At 39.1% G+C, this 17,385-nt stretch overlaps 2 protein-coding genes and 1 long non-coding RNA gene across 4 annotated transcripts in view; 2 read left to right on the plus strand and 1 right to left on the minus strand.

Moving 5' to 3' along the window:
* PHYH (phytanoyl-CoA 2-hydroxylase) overlaps positions 1-12,130 on the plus strand; it is a 26,757-nt gene extending 14,627 nt beyond the window's left edge. The window contains exon 9 of one of the 2 annotated variants that reach the window (XM_027838817.1): positions 11,422-12,130. In XM_027838817.1, the coding sequence (XP_027694618.1) occupies positions 11,422-11,502 (81 nt within the window). In that variant the 3' untranslated portion in view covers positions 11,503-12,130. Of the gene's footprint in view, positions 1-393; positions 1,365-11,421 lie in introns of those variants that run through there. The other variant, XM_027838818.1, reaches the window with a different exon arrangement.
* LOC114025381 overlaps positions 1-14,750 on the minus strand; it is a 24,598-nt gene extending 9,848 nt beyond the window's left edge. Inside the window, exon 1 of the long non-coding RNA XR_003567017.1 lies at positions 14,301-14,750. This is a non-coding gene — a long non-coding RNA (uncharacterized LOC114025381). The remainder of the gene's footprint in view (positions 1-14,300) is intronic.
* Positions 14,751-14,883: 133 nt separating this feature from the next.
* UCMA (upper zone of growth plate and cartilage matrix associated) overlaps positions 14,884-17,385 on the plus strand; it is a 47,203-nt gene continuing 44,701 nt past the window's right edge. Inside the window, exon 1 of the mRNA XM_027838819.1 lies at positions 14,884-15,345. Coding sequence (XP_027694620.1) covers positions 15,330-15,345 — 16 coding nt within the window. The 5' untranslated portion in view covers positions 14,884-15,329. The remainder of the gene's footprint in view (positions 15,346-17,385) is intronic.

Raw genomic sequence — 17,385 nt, forward strand, 5'->3', positions numbered from 1 at the left:
TTTCCTGACTATTCTTCATCCTCACTAGAACCTTTAGTCCCTCTATCCCTCTTTGTATTAATTATCCCTCCTTTGCTTTCACTTTCTTCTCTTCATTGTTGCTTCTGTAGTTGGCTCTTCATAATGTCTGCTTTATCCTTCTTTGGTTGTGATTCGGTGAAAAGATCTCTGGATTTAGAGTTAGAAGACCTGGCACTTAATACACTTACTATCTCTATGGTCTTGGGCAGATTATTTCATGTCTCTTGGCCTCTGTTTCCTCATCTTTAATACAAGCAGGTTGAACTAGAACCTTAAGTTCCTTTTTTAACTCTTGACCAAGTTAGAATTTATTTTGTTTACTAACCAGTACGGCTATTCAAGAACTTAAACTCTGTTTGGGATTATTTTTAGGATGCTTGGATGATGCAAGCACGGCTTGTGAAAGGAAAAAGAATCAATCTTTGAAGTATTCCTCAAAAGTCAACACCAGGTGCCTACGGAGAATGTTATTATATGAGAAGTAGTGATCATACTAATATGAAAAAGCACTTTGTTGTATGCAGTATTATCTGCATTGCATTTATATTGTTTTGACAAATACAAAGACTAAAATGTGTAAAAAGCTTAACTTAGTGTCACACCTGATAAAAATTCGGAGTAATCCAAGTCTTCAAAAAAAGGTGGGGGCGGGGAACAACCACCAAAGCACCTCTTAGCCAAAAGAAAATCTACCAAGCTCAGAATCTTTGTAATTATAAGCTATGTAGGTGCCAGTAAAAAGTTATGACTGATTGTTTTCATAGTTAGAGGAAATCTATTGCAGGTGCTTCTTTAGGAGACAAAGGCTAAGAACTTGTTCTAAGCAGATAGTTCTTTGATCAGTGGAAGATTGTGGAATAAAGTAAAGACCTGCCTCATTCCGCAACCGATTATAGTCCAACAGCACCCCTCCTCCATTACCTTTTTAAAAACTGTATTTCATTTATTCCTTTCTCCTTTTCTGACCCTGAAGAAGAATAGGGCAACATCCTCTGATGATTACCTTTGTATTCTTCTCAGTCAAGAGAACTGAAAATCTTCACACCTAGGACTGGTGTTAGGGTTAGGAGATAGGGAGCTTATCAGATCATTTTGATTTTAGGTCAGAGTAAACATGGCCTGGGTGATTTCTTGTAACTGATCTTCGAGTTTCCATTTCCTTCTTCACTTTTGAAACCAGGTGAAGGTAGTAAGGAGCCATATTTCACATTCATTTTCCAATCAGGACAAGGATAATTTCCTTGTATTAAAGCAGGAAACTTCTCCAATCAGTTTATGCCAATTTTGGAACAAAGATGTTTTTGAAATAAAGTTAAATAGTGGGGGGGGGGGAAGCAAATGAATAAGTTGTGGTCACTTTTCATGAGACTATATTATATGTGTGAATATGTCTTGCTATATGGTAGTGTTCCAGCTACTTGGAGAGCAGTCCTGGGATATCAGTATCTTCTTCTATATCAAAATCAATTTTAAAAAATTTGTCATTTTTTGCTTTTATTTAATTTACTTCCACATATATTCCTCCCCTTCACTTCCCCAGGGAGCCATTTTATGTAACAAAGAATAAAAAAGAAAGAGGGGGGAGAAGGCAGTTAAGTAAAACCAACAAACACATCAACCGAGTGACAATATATACAATTACCCATATTCGTAGTCTCCCACTTCTGCAGAGAAGTGAGTGAGGTTCTTTTTCCTCAACTCTTGCAGGGATAAGCTTGATTATTTTAGTTATATAGCATTCAGTTTTGGGTTTTGATCTTGCCATTTACACATATAGCATTTTAACTGTTGTGTATATTATTTTCCTGATTCTACTTGCTTTGCTTCAGTTTAATCAATCAATCAGTTCATAAAAGTTTTCACATTCGACCTTAAATTTTTTAAAATATTTATTAACAATATCATATTTCATTAGTTTCACATACAATCATTATCCCTATGTTTAGCTATTCCCCCAAGTGATGAATATCTACTTTGTTTCCAGTTCTTTGCTACCACAAAAAAGCACTGCTATGAGTAATTTTGTATACCTGGAGCATTTCTTTCTGTCTCTCTCCTCCTTGGACTATATGCTTAACAGTGAAATCCCTGGGTCAAAGAATATGGGTATTTTAGATACTTTCTTATCCTAATTTCAATTTTTCTTTCTGAATGATTACTCCAATTCACAGCTCTGTCAACAGTGTATTACTGTGCCAGTTTTCCATAGCCCCTCCAACATTGTTGCCATTATCCAACATCTGTATCTATCATTTGTCATTTTTGACAATTTGTTGTTAATGAAATGACACTCCAGAGGAGTTTAAATTTAGATTTCTCTTATGAATGATTTGGAGCATTCTCTCATATAGTTGTTAATAATTCTTTTGAGAACTATTTGTCCATATCCTTTGACCACTTTTCCAGTGGGAAATGGCTCATAATTTTAAATATTTTTGTGCATTACTTATATACCTTGGATATTTGAAATCAGTTTTATCACTAAACATCTGCACATTGTGTATAACATCTGGTGGTAGAAAACAAAGTCACCAAGATTGTCTTCCTTGAACACTAGGCCCTTTGGCATTGCAACTTCAATTAGGATATATGTACCTCTGAATAAGCATAAGTAAAGAATTTTGAAGCAAAAATAGATAGGATATGCCTGAATTGTTGACAGCTGGGAAACAGCTATTTGTACCTCACTTTATGCTGTGAATTCTGGGCTGCCTCAATGTGAATAAAAGCATATCACCTCAGGCTGAGGTTGAAAGAGGTTCTGGAGAATGGGGATGGCTTACTGCTCAGGTTGCACCTCTGTGGTAGCCCCCAAGACCTTCCTTTTTCTTGGCCTGTGTTATAATAGGCTATTGTTTCTGCTCTAGACATGCCTTGTCTTCCCTGCTTCATAACCATACCCTTTCATTTATTTGTAACATTTCATATCCAGATTCTTCCATGGTAAAAATGTCCAACTTCCTCGTCCAATTGTGTCAAACCCAAATAGAAATGAGATCACTAAACCATACATAAGGATCCCTGTGGATTACATAGTGACTTAGTTTTAAAATTTAATATTATTTTTATAATATTATTTAGTTATATAATACTTTATTATATTTTTATTTCTTTTCTTAAATACTTCCCAATTACATTTTCATCTGGTTCAAGCCCACAGTCAGGAGAGTTGTGGACAAGATGTGCAGGGACCATATACTTGCTTTGTCCTAGTCAATCAATGGAAATTTCCTGCCCATGGCATGAAAATAGGGAAACTTGGAAAATAGTTTGGCAAAAACTAGGTATAGACCAACATCTTATACCACATACCAAGATAAGGTCGGAATGATTCATGATTTAGACATAAAGAGTCATACTATGGGCAAATTAGGAGAGCATGGAATTGTTTACCTGTCAGATCTATGAATAGGAAAAGAATTTGTGATCAAATAAGAGATAGAGAGCATGCTGAGATGTAAAATGGTTAGTTTTGATTATATTAAATTTAAAAAGTTTTGTACAAATAAAGCCAACCCTTAAGGAGAGAATACTATACACACTCAATTGGGTATGGAAATCTATCTTACCCTACAGGAAAAGAGGGGGCAAGGGGATAAGAGAGCGGCAGGGATGATAGAAAGGAGGGCAGATTGGGGAAAAGGGTAATCAGAAGCAAACACTTCCGAGGAGGGACAGGGTCAAAGGAGAGAATAGAATAAATGGGGGAGTGGGATAGGATGAAGGGAAATATAGTTAGTTTTTCACAACATAACTACTATGGAAGTATTTTATATGACTACACATGTATAACCTGTATCAAGTTGTTTGCCTTCTCAATGAGGGTGGATGGGGAGGGAGGGAGGGAGAGAATTTGGAACCCAAAGTTTCAAAAACAAATGTTAAAAATTGTTTTTACATGCAACTGGGAAATAAGATATACAGGCAATGGAGTATAGAAATCTATCCTGCCCTACAGAAAAATAGAAGGGGGGGGTGATAAAAAGAGGGGGCAAATTAGGGGAAGGGGTACTCAGAATGCATCTTGGGGCAGAGGAGGGGTGAGATGGGGAGAAAATTTGGAACTCAAAATCTTGTGGAAGTGAATGTTGGAAACTAAAAATAAATAAATTAATAAAAACATTAAAACAAATAAAGCCAACCAAAATTAAAAGGAAAGCAGAAAGCTGGAAAAAAAAATTTTTTTGCAGCAAGTGTCTGTGATAAAGACCTCATTTCTCAAGTATATAGAGAACTGAATCAAATTTATAAGAATACAAGTCATTTACCAATTGATAAATGGTCAAAGGATATGAATACGCAGTTTTCAGAAGAAGAAATCAAAGCTATCTATACTAATATGAAAAATGCTCTAAATAATTATTTATTAGAAAAATGCAAATTAAAACAACTCTGAGGTACTCCCTTCACACCTATCAGATTGGCTAATGTGACAGAAAAGGAAAATGATAAATGTTGGAGGGAATGTGGGAAAATTGGGTCACTAATGCACTGTTGGTAGAATTGTGTAGTGATCTAACCAGTCTGGAAAGCAATTTGGAACTATACCCAAAGGGCTATAAAACTCTACATAACCTTTGACCCAGCAATACCACTACCAGGTGTGTATCCCAAAGAGATTTTTAAAAGGGGGAGGGTGGGAGGACTTACAGAAAAATATTTATAGGAGCTCTTTTTGTGGTGGCCAAGAATTGGAAGTTGAGGGGATGCCCATCAATTGGGGAATGGTTGAACAAGTTGTGGTATATGATTGTAATGGAATACTATTGTGCTGTAAGAAATGACAAGTATGCTGTTTTTAGAAAAACCTGGAAAGACTTAGAGGAATTGATATAGAGTGAAGTGAACAAAACCAGGAAAACATTGTATGCAGTAATGGCAATATTGTACCATGAATATGACAGTACAATATCAACTGTGAATGATTTCTCTATTCTCAGCAATACAGTGATCCAAGACAATTCCCATTCATGATGAAAAATGCTGTCTCCAGAGAAAGAACTGATAGAGTCTGAAGGCAGATCAAAGCATACTATTTTTCACTTTTTGGTCTGTGTTTTCTTTCACAACAAGACTAATATGGATATATGTTTTGCATGATTGCACATATAAAACTTATAAATTGCTTACCATCTTAGGGAAGGGGGAAGGAAGGAAAGGAGGGAGAGAATTTGGAACTCAAATTTTTAAAAAGAAAACATGTTAAAAATTGTTTTTACATGCATTTGAGAAAAAAATATTATTCAAGGGGAGAAAATAGGGAAACCAATTTAATACATATAGTAGAAGCATGCCCCTCACTATAAAACCCCTTCTTCTCCTCTGCATCTTTGAGCTGATGGCTGTATGGGTTGATCCCAAGTATTTTAGCACTGAACCTGGGTGGCAAGTTAGGAGAGATATCTCTCAGTGAATCATTAGTAAACAACATGACCTTCCATAATGCTGAGTCACAGAATTATTTGTCACCACTGGAGATCCAGTTATATCTTTGTTTTTTTTCAGTGACAGCAATCCAAATATTTTATTGGTCTCTTGCTTTGCTACCCTTATCATTTTCCTAGCTGTCTCAAGTGAAGCCATAAACACATCTGATAATAGTTTACTGCTTTTAAACACTCGATAAAAGTTTAAAACATGCAAGTATTACTGCTTTCACATTAAAATACACCTCATAAAAGTTGGCTACTTTCCTAAGTGAAATGGATGAATATTTACAAAAATATCAACTGCCCAGATTAACAGAAGAGGAAATAGAATACTCAAACAACTCTATCTTAGAAAAAGAAATTGAATAAGCCATAATTGAATTCCCTAAGAAAAAATCCCCAGGGCTAAAAGGATTCATGAGTGAATTCTACCAAACATTTAAGAATCATTTAATCCTAATATGATATAAACTATTTGGAAAAATAAATAAAGGAGTACTACAAAATTCCTTTTATGACACAAATATGGTTTTAACAACTAAATCAGGGAAAGAAAAAACAGAGAAAGAAAATTATAGACCAGTTTCCTTAATGAATATCAATGCAAAAATTTTAAATAAAATATTAGCAAGAAAATTACAGCCATTGATCACAAAGATCATACGCTATGACCAAGTGGGATTATACCAGGAATGCAGGGCTGATTCAATATTAGGAAAACTATCATTGACCATATCAATGACAAAAACAACAGAAATCACATGTTTATCTCAGTACATGTAGAAAAAACTTTTGACAAAATATAATACTCATTCCTATTAAAAAAAACACTAGAAAGCTTAGGAATAAAGGGAGCTTTTTTTTTAAATGATAAGTAGCATTTATGTAAAACCAAGAGCAAGCATTATCTGTGATGGGAATAAAATTTGAAGCCTTCCCAATAAGATCAGAGGTGAAGTGAAACTGCACATCATCACCACTATTATTTAATATTGTATTAGAAATGCTAGCTATAGCAACAAGACAAGAAAAATATATAGGAAGAATAAAAATAGTCAATGAGGAAACAAAATGATCACTCTTTGCAGTTAATATGATGGTTTACTTAGAGAACCCTAGAGAATCAACTAAAAAACTAGTTGAAACTATGAACAATGTTAGCAAAGTAGCAGGACATAAAATAGACCCATAAAAATCATTAGCATTTCTATATAGTGTCAACAAAACCCAGCAGGAAAAGAGAGAGATTTCATTGAAAATAACTGCAGAGAGTATAAAATACTTGAATGTGCCTACCTGCCAAGAAAAACCCATATGAACACAATTATAACACACTTTTCACACAAATAAAGACAGATTTAAACAACTGAAGAAATATTAATTGGTCATGGATAGGCCAAATGACAATTCTACCTAAGTTAATTAACTTAATTGACAATGACAATAAAGTGTCATATCAATCAAACTACCGAAGAATTATTTTATAGAGCTAGAGAAAATCGCTTAAAAATTCATCTGGAAGAACAAAAGGTTAAGAATATCAAGGGAATCCAATGGGGAAAAAAGTGGTAAGGAAGGTGGCTTAGCAGTACCAGCTTTCAAACTATATAACAAAGTGGTAATCATCAAACCAATCTGGTACTAGCTAAGAAAGAGAGTGATGGTGGATCAGAGGAATATATTATACAGCAGTAAATAATTATAGTAATCTAGTGTTTGATAATCCCAAAGATCCAAACTTTTGGGGTAAGAAGTCAACATTTGACAAAAATTGCTGGGAAAACTAGAAAGCAATTTGGAAGAAGCTAGGCAGAGATCAACATCTCACACCATATAACAAAATAAGGTCAAAATGGATAAATGATTTAGGCATAAAGGATAATATCATAAGTAAATTAGGAGAACATAGAAAAATGTACCTGTCAGAACTATGGGTAAGGGAAGAGTTTATGACCAAATGAGACAGAGAGGATCATGGGAAGTAAAATGGATAATTTTGATTACATTAAATTAAAAAGATCTTACACAAACGAAACTAATGCTGCCAAGATTAGGAGGAAAGCAGAAGGATGGGGGAAAAGGTTTTTTGTCTTTTTTTGTAGTAAGCATCTGTGATAAGGGCCTTATTTTTCAAATATATAGAGAACTGAGTCAAATTTATAAGAATGCAAATCATTTCCCAATTGATAAATGGTCAAAGGATATGAACAGGCTGTTTTCAGATGAAGAAATCAAAGTTATGTATAGACATATGAAAAATACTCTATATCACTACTGATTTGAGAAATGCAAATTAAAAACATTTGAGATGCCACCTCATACCTATCAGATTGGCTAACATGACAGAGAAGGAAAGTGACAAATGCTGGAGGGGATGTGGAAAAATGGGGACGCTAATGCACTGTTGGTAGAATTGTGAACTGGTCTAACTTTTCTGGAGAATAATTTGGAACTATGCCCAAAGGGCTATAAAACTGTGTGTGTCTCAAAAAGATAAAAGGAAAAGAACCCATATGTACAAAAATGTTTATAGCAGCTCTTTTTGTGGTGATCAAGAATTGAAAATCGAGGGGATGTACATCATTTGGGGAATAGTTGAACAAATTGTGATAGATTGTGATGGAATACTATTATACCATAAGAAATGGCAAACAGTCCAGGATTGCCTGAGAAAACTTCCATTAATACTGTAAAGGTTCTGAGCCACAACAGGAGAAAGGGCTAGCAGCACCAAGGGTCATGAAGGATGACGGGCATGACATCTGAATGGGCCCTGTCCAGGTCATAGCATCAAGGGATAGGGCCAACTCCAGGCTCTGAACCGTGTGAGGAGACAGAGACATAGAAGAAGCTAAAACCTAAGGAGAAATTACCAGGTTAAAATCAGCTTGGAGGACTGAACAATTGGCACTCCTGCTCTAGAAAGTATTGTGGAGATGGCAAATGTCAGCACTTGTGGTTGTAGGCTCTGGGAGTATCACTTGCCGAGGCATGCCTGCTCCCAATTTTGAACATGCCCTTGACTCTTTAATTCCCTAAACAGAGAATACATAGTTAGGTATAGGGGAAGTAACTGGATGCTGCTGAGAGAGATAGGGTGGGGGCACCTAGGGAATAGGAAAGGAAAGAAAAGGAGCAACCACTATAGATCGATTTGTGGAAAGTTGACAACTGTTGCAAGACAAATCTGTGGTCTTCTTGCACAGTTATAAAAAAAAAAAAAGGCATTCATTCACAGAAATACCCATATGGGTCTCTATTGTCTGTGGGATAAACTTCAGTCTCCTCATCCTTGCATTCAAGATATATCTCCCCTGTCTTCTCTTCCCGTTAAATTGTGAGCTCCTTAAAGGCTGGGACCGTCTTTTTCCTGTTTTTGTATCCTCAGCACTTAGCATAGTGCCTGGCCCATAGTGGGCACTTAATAAATGTTTACTGATAGATTGATTTTCCAAACTATACATCCTCATAGGACATGCTCTTCAGACTTCTTACCATCCTGCTCACCTTTTTTTTGGAATCGATTCAGTTTCTCAATGGCTTTCTTAAACCAGTGCTTTGCACAGTGTCTGGCACACAGTAGGCATGTAATAAATGTTCGGTGACTGATTGACAAAATGTATACTACTCTAGCTGTGGTGGGTACTCTAGTATTGTAGATGTGGTCAGACCAGGGCAGAATACCAACCACAGGCCCATCTTCTCTATTGTTCTGGGCACTTTGCCTGCCAAGGCAGCCTATGATTAACATTCATTTCTTTGGCTGTTACAATGCTGACTTATATAAGCTTATAAGACATTAACTACTTCCACCCTCATACCTTCCACGTTCCCCAAACCCAGATTTTTTTCATATGAATTCTAGCTGGGTTTCCTCTATCCTGTCCTTGTGCAGCTGATTTGTTTTTAACCTAAGCATAAGACTTTATCTATACAAAATTCCATCTTTATCTGAAACTCTAGTTTTTGTGGGCCTCAGCTTTTTCTAATTCTTTCCCTGATCTCTCTAAGGCTATGAATAATTAAGATGTTAATTTATAAACTTCCAATTATTTATCTCTATTGCATTGAGATTCTAATCTCGATCCCAACTTTCCTTGAGGGTGAAAGTATTATGCACTCGCATATAGAGTATATTTACAACAACGTAATTAAAATTGACAGCATGGGATTAGTGTTATCAAACAGAGGCCCTCGGCTTGGGAGACTTGAAATCTCAGTTGCCCATATCCACCAAGTTTCCTCTTAACCTTCCCCTTAGTTTTACCTAAGTTTCCCTTTCTTTCTCCTAGTTTTCCCCAGACATTTGCAAATAATATGTTATAAGGGATCACCATACGATATCAGTAAACCAAAGTGTTTTGGTCTTAAAGGCCAAGTGTGTGCGACAGCTTCCATTTCTGCTGACCAAATTAAACTTTTTTGATGTTCCTCATGCAACCCACGTAACCCTGCTTTTGAGCATGCCCAATTTATCTAACGTGCCTCTCACTGTGTCCACTACCATATGGGTGAGGGTAGCCCCCTTGTTTGTCTGCCTGCGTTGGTCAGACCAACCCAGCAGCATTTTGCTTAATCATCTTTTCTCTGGGCTCTTCTCCTCTACTGTTATTGGCTGCACCCAGCAGTAAAGGCAACGAACTGAACTTGTGTGCCCCTGCTGCTTACCTGGTGTTCACGCCAGCTCCGAGAAATGGGCCTGGACGTGTTTCTGTTTTGTGTTGTTTGCCCTCCTCAGCTTCAGGCGCCTGAGGTGATCCTCACCAAGCAGTAGCGACCTTGGAGCCAGAATTGCAGGGTGGCCAGGAAGGGGTGCAGCAGCCAGCCATCTCGGCATGGAAGCCAGGGTGCCTGGGACTTGAGCCCCAGGGGGTTTTGGGAGTCGGAACTGAGACTGTGCTCTATGGGAACAGAGCTAAGATACGACCCTAATCCCCTTCCCCTCCCTAAAGACTGCTGTAGTGGTAAGGTGGGGTTTGACCTCCTACTTATTAGGGGGAGTAAATCTGTATATTTGTGATCATACAAATATACAAATACTCTGTGAAGTAAATATTCCTTTGTAGAAACTCCACTAAGTTACACATACATTAGGACAAAATGAGACACACCATTTATATTATATCCTCTGAAGCCATTCCAGCTGTGCCTTTACTATTCTTTCTGGGGCCTAAAACTGTAGGAAAAATCCACTGGCTACTGTCTGAAGTAAAAGCTGTTTCTGTTGAGGTTAAGCACTTTTCTTTCTACCTGGAATGCCCTCCTTCTACCTATCAATAGTCTGCCCACCATCTTCAAAACAGCACAAGTGAGAAGTATAGAAGTTGACATTATCATAGAGAGAGTCAGTCTCAATACTGGCCTGCGTACTGGAAGAGAGGATGCAATTTGTACGTTCACAAGTGGTATGAAGGAGGCAGACAGCTGTCTTGTTCTCACTGATGTCCTTCTAGTGCTTGCACTTGAACTGGGCAATTGTTGACCATGTGGTTGCCAAAGTCCTTCCTACCCAAAGGAATGTCCTCAGCTGTGGACTTAACTTCAAAGATGCCATTTTCATTGGTGAGGATAGAGACCTTGAAAGAGCCACTTATGACGTCAAAGAGGAAGGGGGAAGGGGGAACGGAAAGAAACAAGCATTTATTAAGTACCTACTATGTGCCAGGCACTGTGCTAAATGCCTTACAAATATTAAAGATCAGCATATTTCTCTTGGTGCTAAGTGTCTTCTCCAAGCCATAGGCAGCAGCAGCAGCAGCAATGGGTTCATTGTTGATTTGGAGCAATGGCTCCAGCATCTTTGGTGGCCTGATGTTGGGGATCATGACAGTAGGCTGATTGTTGTTGTTGTTTTTCATCCTTCATTTTTGAAAAGGACCAATGACATCATGAGGGTGATATCTTGACGTGAGTGAATTGGATTTAAATACGGCAGAGCTGTGCAGTCACCAACCCTCACTCTCTCTTACAGCGTCATCAGAGTCCGATAGCAAAACACATCAAGACGACTGGCCATGGCCCAGGCTGTAGTGGGAAATTTTGGCCTTTTTAAGCTAAGGTGTTTCCCAAGTCTCACCAGGCAACACTCATTCATTTGCAAAGTCTTCTCAAGACATCGGCAAGTTCTTTCATCTTTGTCAAGACCACAGATGATGCTTCTTCTCAATAGAAACTTCTGGTTTCTCCTCTTTGCCTCACTTGGATTTTAGGCCTGCCTGTATCACTCACACCATGAAAAGCCAATGCTTCATGTCTGTACAACTGCATCATCAGATCATAAGATACTTGGCATCAAATGCTGTGTTGGTGGGCAACTTGATTCTTTGCAGCATCACTGAAAAAATGTTCTGTGTTAGCTTGGTGTGGTCCACTTTCCTTGGTCATTAGCAATAACCTCCAGTTTCCCATGTTGGAAAATTTAGATTGGAAGCTCCTTAAAAGCAGAGACTGTCTTTGTTTTTATTGTATCCCCACAGGAGACATTTAATGTTTATTGCCTGACTGACTGATTTGGAAATGGAGCCTCAGAGAAGTCAGAATTAAATACATAGATCTGGGAGTCATCTTCATTAAAATGATAATTAACACCAAAAAAGCTGATGAAGCCATGTCACAGTTAAAAAGATACTCCCCCCAGGCCCAATTTTATAGATAGAGATGTATATTTAGATGTGAGATTATATCTGTATTTATATGTATCTATAAACACACATATGTACTTATTTACATATAAAATAGAATCTGCATTAATCTTTTTTATCGAATAACAGCCTACACTTTCACCAAAAAAATCTGTCCAGAGCAACTAAGCAGTGCATTAAGAGAAGTGCTTTCTTCTACTTTCTGTTAGATAGTTACAAAACATAGCAACTTCCCTGGGTTTCTTTTCCCAGCCTACTTGTGCTGACAAGCTGGGTCCCCAAAAGATAGCTCATTACTTCTCCCATCAAGGTTTTGTCAGCCAGTATCCCTGAGGGCCTGGGGTTTCTAATACTCTTCCTCATGACCCCGGTTTTGTTGAACTCCCCTCGGTATCAATTAACCACTTGACATCAATCAGCTTTTACAAAAGGATATTTATGGAGAAGGTATGTCAAGAACGGGAGTTACAAACCAGGAAGCATATTCTGCCCTGGGGACAGGGAGCTCAAACCGACAGGGGTTGGAACAAAACATTTCCCCCCAACACGGGAGCGCGCTGTTCTTCCTGCTCAGGTATGAGGTCCCTGGGGAGTGTGGGCTTAAGCCCACTTGAAGGAACGGTACTGAGGCACACATTTAGGGAACAGTGGAGTCAAGGGGCATCTCACGAGTCCTGATCCTAGGAGTCCTTTCTCCTATAGAAGAATATTCACCAATTTTGTTTTGGGAAACAGCATCAGCTCTGATTAACAGAATGCATCTTTAAAAAGGGGGGATGTTGAGGCATTCACTTTTCCCACCATCTTTATGGTTGTGCTCTTTCTGCTGTGCCCTGTATGGATCTCATGAACTGAACCAATGATCCTTCTGTCTCTTTTTCACCCCCGGCTCTGAGAAATGGACCTAAGAATGTTTGTTTCTGTTCTGTATTGTTTGTCTAAACGGAGTGGTGCAGCAAGTCAGTCTAAATAGCAACTGAATGGGCAGGATACCTGGACTTCAAGCCCGAGGAAGGAAGTTGCGGGGAGAGGGTGGATGATGAGGAAGTGTGGATTTAGAACTGGGACTGTCTTCTTCTGGAAGTTATGAATTTAATCCCCTTCTGCTCCCCAGGGCCTGAAGTGTAAGGGAGGTGGGGATTATGCCTCCCACATATTGGGAGGAGTAAATTTGTGTATTTGTAATTATATTTTGAGGTAAATATTTTTCTGTAAAAGTTAATCTGCTCTTAGTAGCTAAAAAGGACTTGAAGGCAGGGGACCCAACCCCTGCAATTTAGGGAACAATGTAGACGGGGTCAGGGCCATTTGCAGAGAGCCTAGACACCCCCAATCCTCTTAAAGTTGCTAGAGATCCCTGGAGGAAGAGTAAAATCTAACCTACCTGGCCTTCAGGAGGTGAGGGCCAGGTTGCCTTTGTAAAATGTGTTGTGTTTCAGTGATAAGATGAGGAAGCAAGAGACTGGGCAATAGTGATTAGTCTAGAGTTGTTAGTTAATTGAGGGGTTGAGATTGGGGAAGGTAGAGAGTATAACCAGAGAAGGAGCCACTGTCTGGGAAAGGACCGAGGAGTGGATGAATCAGACAAAACAGGGATTATGAAGAATAGATTTAGGAGGAGAAAGGCGTAGGAAAAGATGCAATCATAGGAAATTATGATCAGATAAAGTAAATTTAGAGTTCTTAATCAAAGCAGTGGCACACTTGTGGGTGAGAGTAAGATTAAAGGTATAACCATCCCTGTGTGCAACCACAATGTTACACAAGAATTAAACAATGTTAAAAAATAAGAACACATCAATGGCACCTTCAAAGATCACAGAGTTAGGGCTGGAAGGGATTGTGGAGGTCATCAACTCTGCGTAGTGTAATATTTATAGTAAAACAACCCGTGTGGCCTGAGTAAGTCACATTGGAAAGCCCTTTTGTCCAATCAAGACTATGAAAGAAAACTGAAAAAGTAAAGAGGGAAAAGTATTGCTTAAAGCTCAGTTTTGATCATGTCTAGGGTCTCCACGAAAGGTACTTAATGTACCATGTAGGTCAGGTGTGGGAATGATGCACCCACATAAAATAAATGTTTAAGATATATATGAATGATTGACAGACTTAAAGCATGATACTATAACCCGTCACTCCTTTTTCGTGCTCTCCCGGGAGGTTTATACTTGAAGCACTAAAACATGAGACTGTGGAATAAGTATCTCACCTTCACCTTGGATCTGTACTGATTTGACTGATCCTCAAGGTCCATGTCTTCTGGCCAGCCAGACCCGGGCTTGGACTCATCATCCCTCTGTACTCATCTTCTCTGAATAGAGCGCCCTTGGAGAAGACCCCTCTGGCTGTCATTCGGCTCTGACTGAGGGATCCAGGAGCACTCTAGATTATGAGGTTGCCTCTAAGGTTGGAAAAGTCCTGTTGGAAACAGGATCACTATTCAATCACTTATGCTCAGGGAAGGAAACACAAGTGAAAAAGACACCCAGTCCTGAAATTCAGGTTCATATTTACTTAGGGAGCGTACATGTGCACTTCTGTGTGCCAACAGCCGCCACGACTGCCAAGGGTCAGAAGGGCCCCTCTCTCTCCCCTTCCCCCTTGTAGTAAGCCCCAAAGAGAGAGTTCCATGCCACATATTTGGAAGAGAGTAGGAAAGGGAGTGAGAAGAGAAGCTGTAGTTCTTTCTTGCTTAATACCTCATCTTCTTGGATATAGACATCCCTTATCATTGTCACAGGACCAAGAAAGGGGTCAATAAGAAGATGGCTTCATCATCCCAAAATGTGAGTCCTTTAGCACTTACATATTAATAATTTTATCCAAATTAAAAAACATGGAAGATGGCTAGTGTAAAGCCTCAGAAATGGGAGAGGGTGCACAATATGTGAAGAATGGGGAGGAGGCCAGTTTGGCTGGAGCCACTGGTGTTAGTGGAGGAGTGAAGTGACTAGCTCTGTGCTTAAGGAAAATCACTTGGCAGTTGTGTGGATGATGGATTGGTATGGGGAGAGAGATGAAATTGTGGGACCGCTTAGGAGGCTGCTGCAATAATATAAGCATTGTACCAGAATGACCAGAGAAAGACAATAGGACAATGTGTAATGAGGGACTTGTTACCTGACGACGGATAGAGGAAGTTCTGAGAAAGGGATACAGAGATATATGTGTTGCCAAAAATAGATTCATCTTATTTTATTATTTTTGCCTTTGCATAGCCCTGGCTCCAGACAATCCCATGGACACAGTTGCAGGTAAAGGTCAGTCAGTAAATCCTAACCTCACTTTCAATTCAATAAACATTTATTATGCACTTATTATGTACCAGGGAGGATCTGAGGATGTTGTTGTTCAGTTGTTTCAGTCCTATCTGACTCAGCATGACCCCATTTGGGGTTTTCTTGGCAGAGATATTGGAGTGGTTTGCCATTTTCTTCCCAGCTCATTTTACAGATGAAGAAACTGAGTTAAACAGGGTTAAGTGATTTGCCCAGGGTCACATGGCTAGTAAATGTCTAAGGCTGGATTTGAGCTCGTCTTCCTGATTCCAGGGTGCTCTGTCTACTATGCCACCTAGCTGCCCATCTAAGGATACAAGGAACGGGTATCCTAGAGGTATACAGTCTGTATGCAGGTAAATAAACATCATATTTTTATTTATATCCACATGCAAAATAAATACTAAGTAATTTGGGGAAGGGAGGGGCCTTGGGAGAAGAGGTGGCTTGAAGGGAGCTGAGGGGCTCCAAGAAGCAGTAACTCTGGAGCTACTCAATTTGGGTTTGCCCACTGAGCCTCATTGTTGATTACAATTTCCCTAGAAGACCACATCAGGTGGAACACAGTTTGTTTGACCACAAGTGTATTTGTAGGTAGTTTATGTTTGCATAAATTTTGTAATCATTCCCAGACAACTAATTGTCTGTTTGAGCTTTTTTCTTTCCTCTTGAGGTTTGCGCTTTCTTTGTTATATACTTCTGGGTACCTTACCACTCCCTCAAGCAGAGCAAAGTCCTCTGCCTCAGAGGCACACGCACAGTTTTATAACCAGGAAAGACTTATAATTGCCAGCAGAAAATTTTTTCAGGTGACAGTTGAAAGAACATTGCCCCCAGAGTCAGCATATCTGATAAACAAAATCTACATGAACACTCTACCCGCCAAGGACAGCCTGTACTTTTACAAAAAAACCTTGAGCAATGTATCAGAGGCAAAGTATCTGCTCCCTTTTGGGCATTTGTGCTTTGTGCCTATATCACACCAAATCACATAAATCCTTATTCGGAATGGACCTTAAAGGATATCTAGTTCAACCTATAGATGTACACAAGTTCCCTCTACACCATAATCAATTACTGCACATCCAACCTTTGCCCTAAGACCTCAAGGGGGGCGGAAATTCCCTATCGTTGGGGGTCGTCTCCTGCACTCTTGGAGAGCTCTTATTTTTAGGAAGTTTTCCCTTAAATTTAGCTACAATTTGCTTTCTCTAACTTCTACCTGTTGCTGTTTTGCTCTTTGGGATCAAACAGAAACGGTCTAATTCCTCTTTCAAATGACAGCATCGCAAATCCTGAAAGGCAGTTATTGTTCTAAGTCTTTTCTTTCCCAATCTGAACATCTCCAGTCCCTGTAGCTGATCCTCATCTGGCAAGATCTCAAGCTTCTTATAGTCCTGGCTGCCCTGCTCTGATCACTCTCCAGTTTATCAGTCTTTCCTAAAATATGGTACCCAGGGCTGAACACAATACTGCAGATGAGAGTTGACTAGAGCATATTTGCATTTCTGCTTTTAGCACTTAGCACACAGTAAGCACTTAATGGGGCAGCTAGTGGTGCAGTAGATAGAGAACTGGCCCAGGGGTCAGGAAGACTCATCTTCCTGAGTTCAAATCTGGCCTCAGACATTTCCTAGCTGTGTGACCCTGGGAAAGTCACTTAACCTTGTTTGCCTCAGTTTCCTCATCTATAAAATGAGCTGGAGAAGGAAATGGCAAACCACTTCACTATCTTAGCCAACAAAACCCTAAATGGGGTCTTGAAGAGCAGGACACATCTGAAATGACTCAACAACAACAACCACATAACGCATGCTTTTTCATGCATTCAGGTATAGTGGTTCTACCACCTCTCTGTGCCTGGATATTCTGCCTGTCTTAACACAGCCCAAGATCCCATTAGCTTTTTGGCTATAATCATGTTGTTGGCTCATGGTAATTTTGCAGTTCACTGAAGCGCTAAATTTTTTTTAAAAGAAAAACTGCTATTTGTCCACTTCTTCCCATCTTTTAATT

The sequence above is a fragment of the Vombatus ursinus genome, unplaced genomic scaffold (genome assembly GCF_900497805.2).
Source record: "Vombatus ursinus unplaced genomic scaffold, bare-nosed wombat genome assembly UNPS02014830.1, whole genome shotgun sequence".
In the NCBI taxonomy this organism is placed as follows: domain Eukaryota; kingdom Metazoa; phylum Chordata; class Mammalia; order Diprotodontia; family Vombatidae; genus Vombatus; species Vombatus ursinus.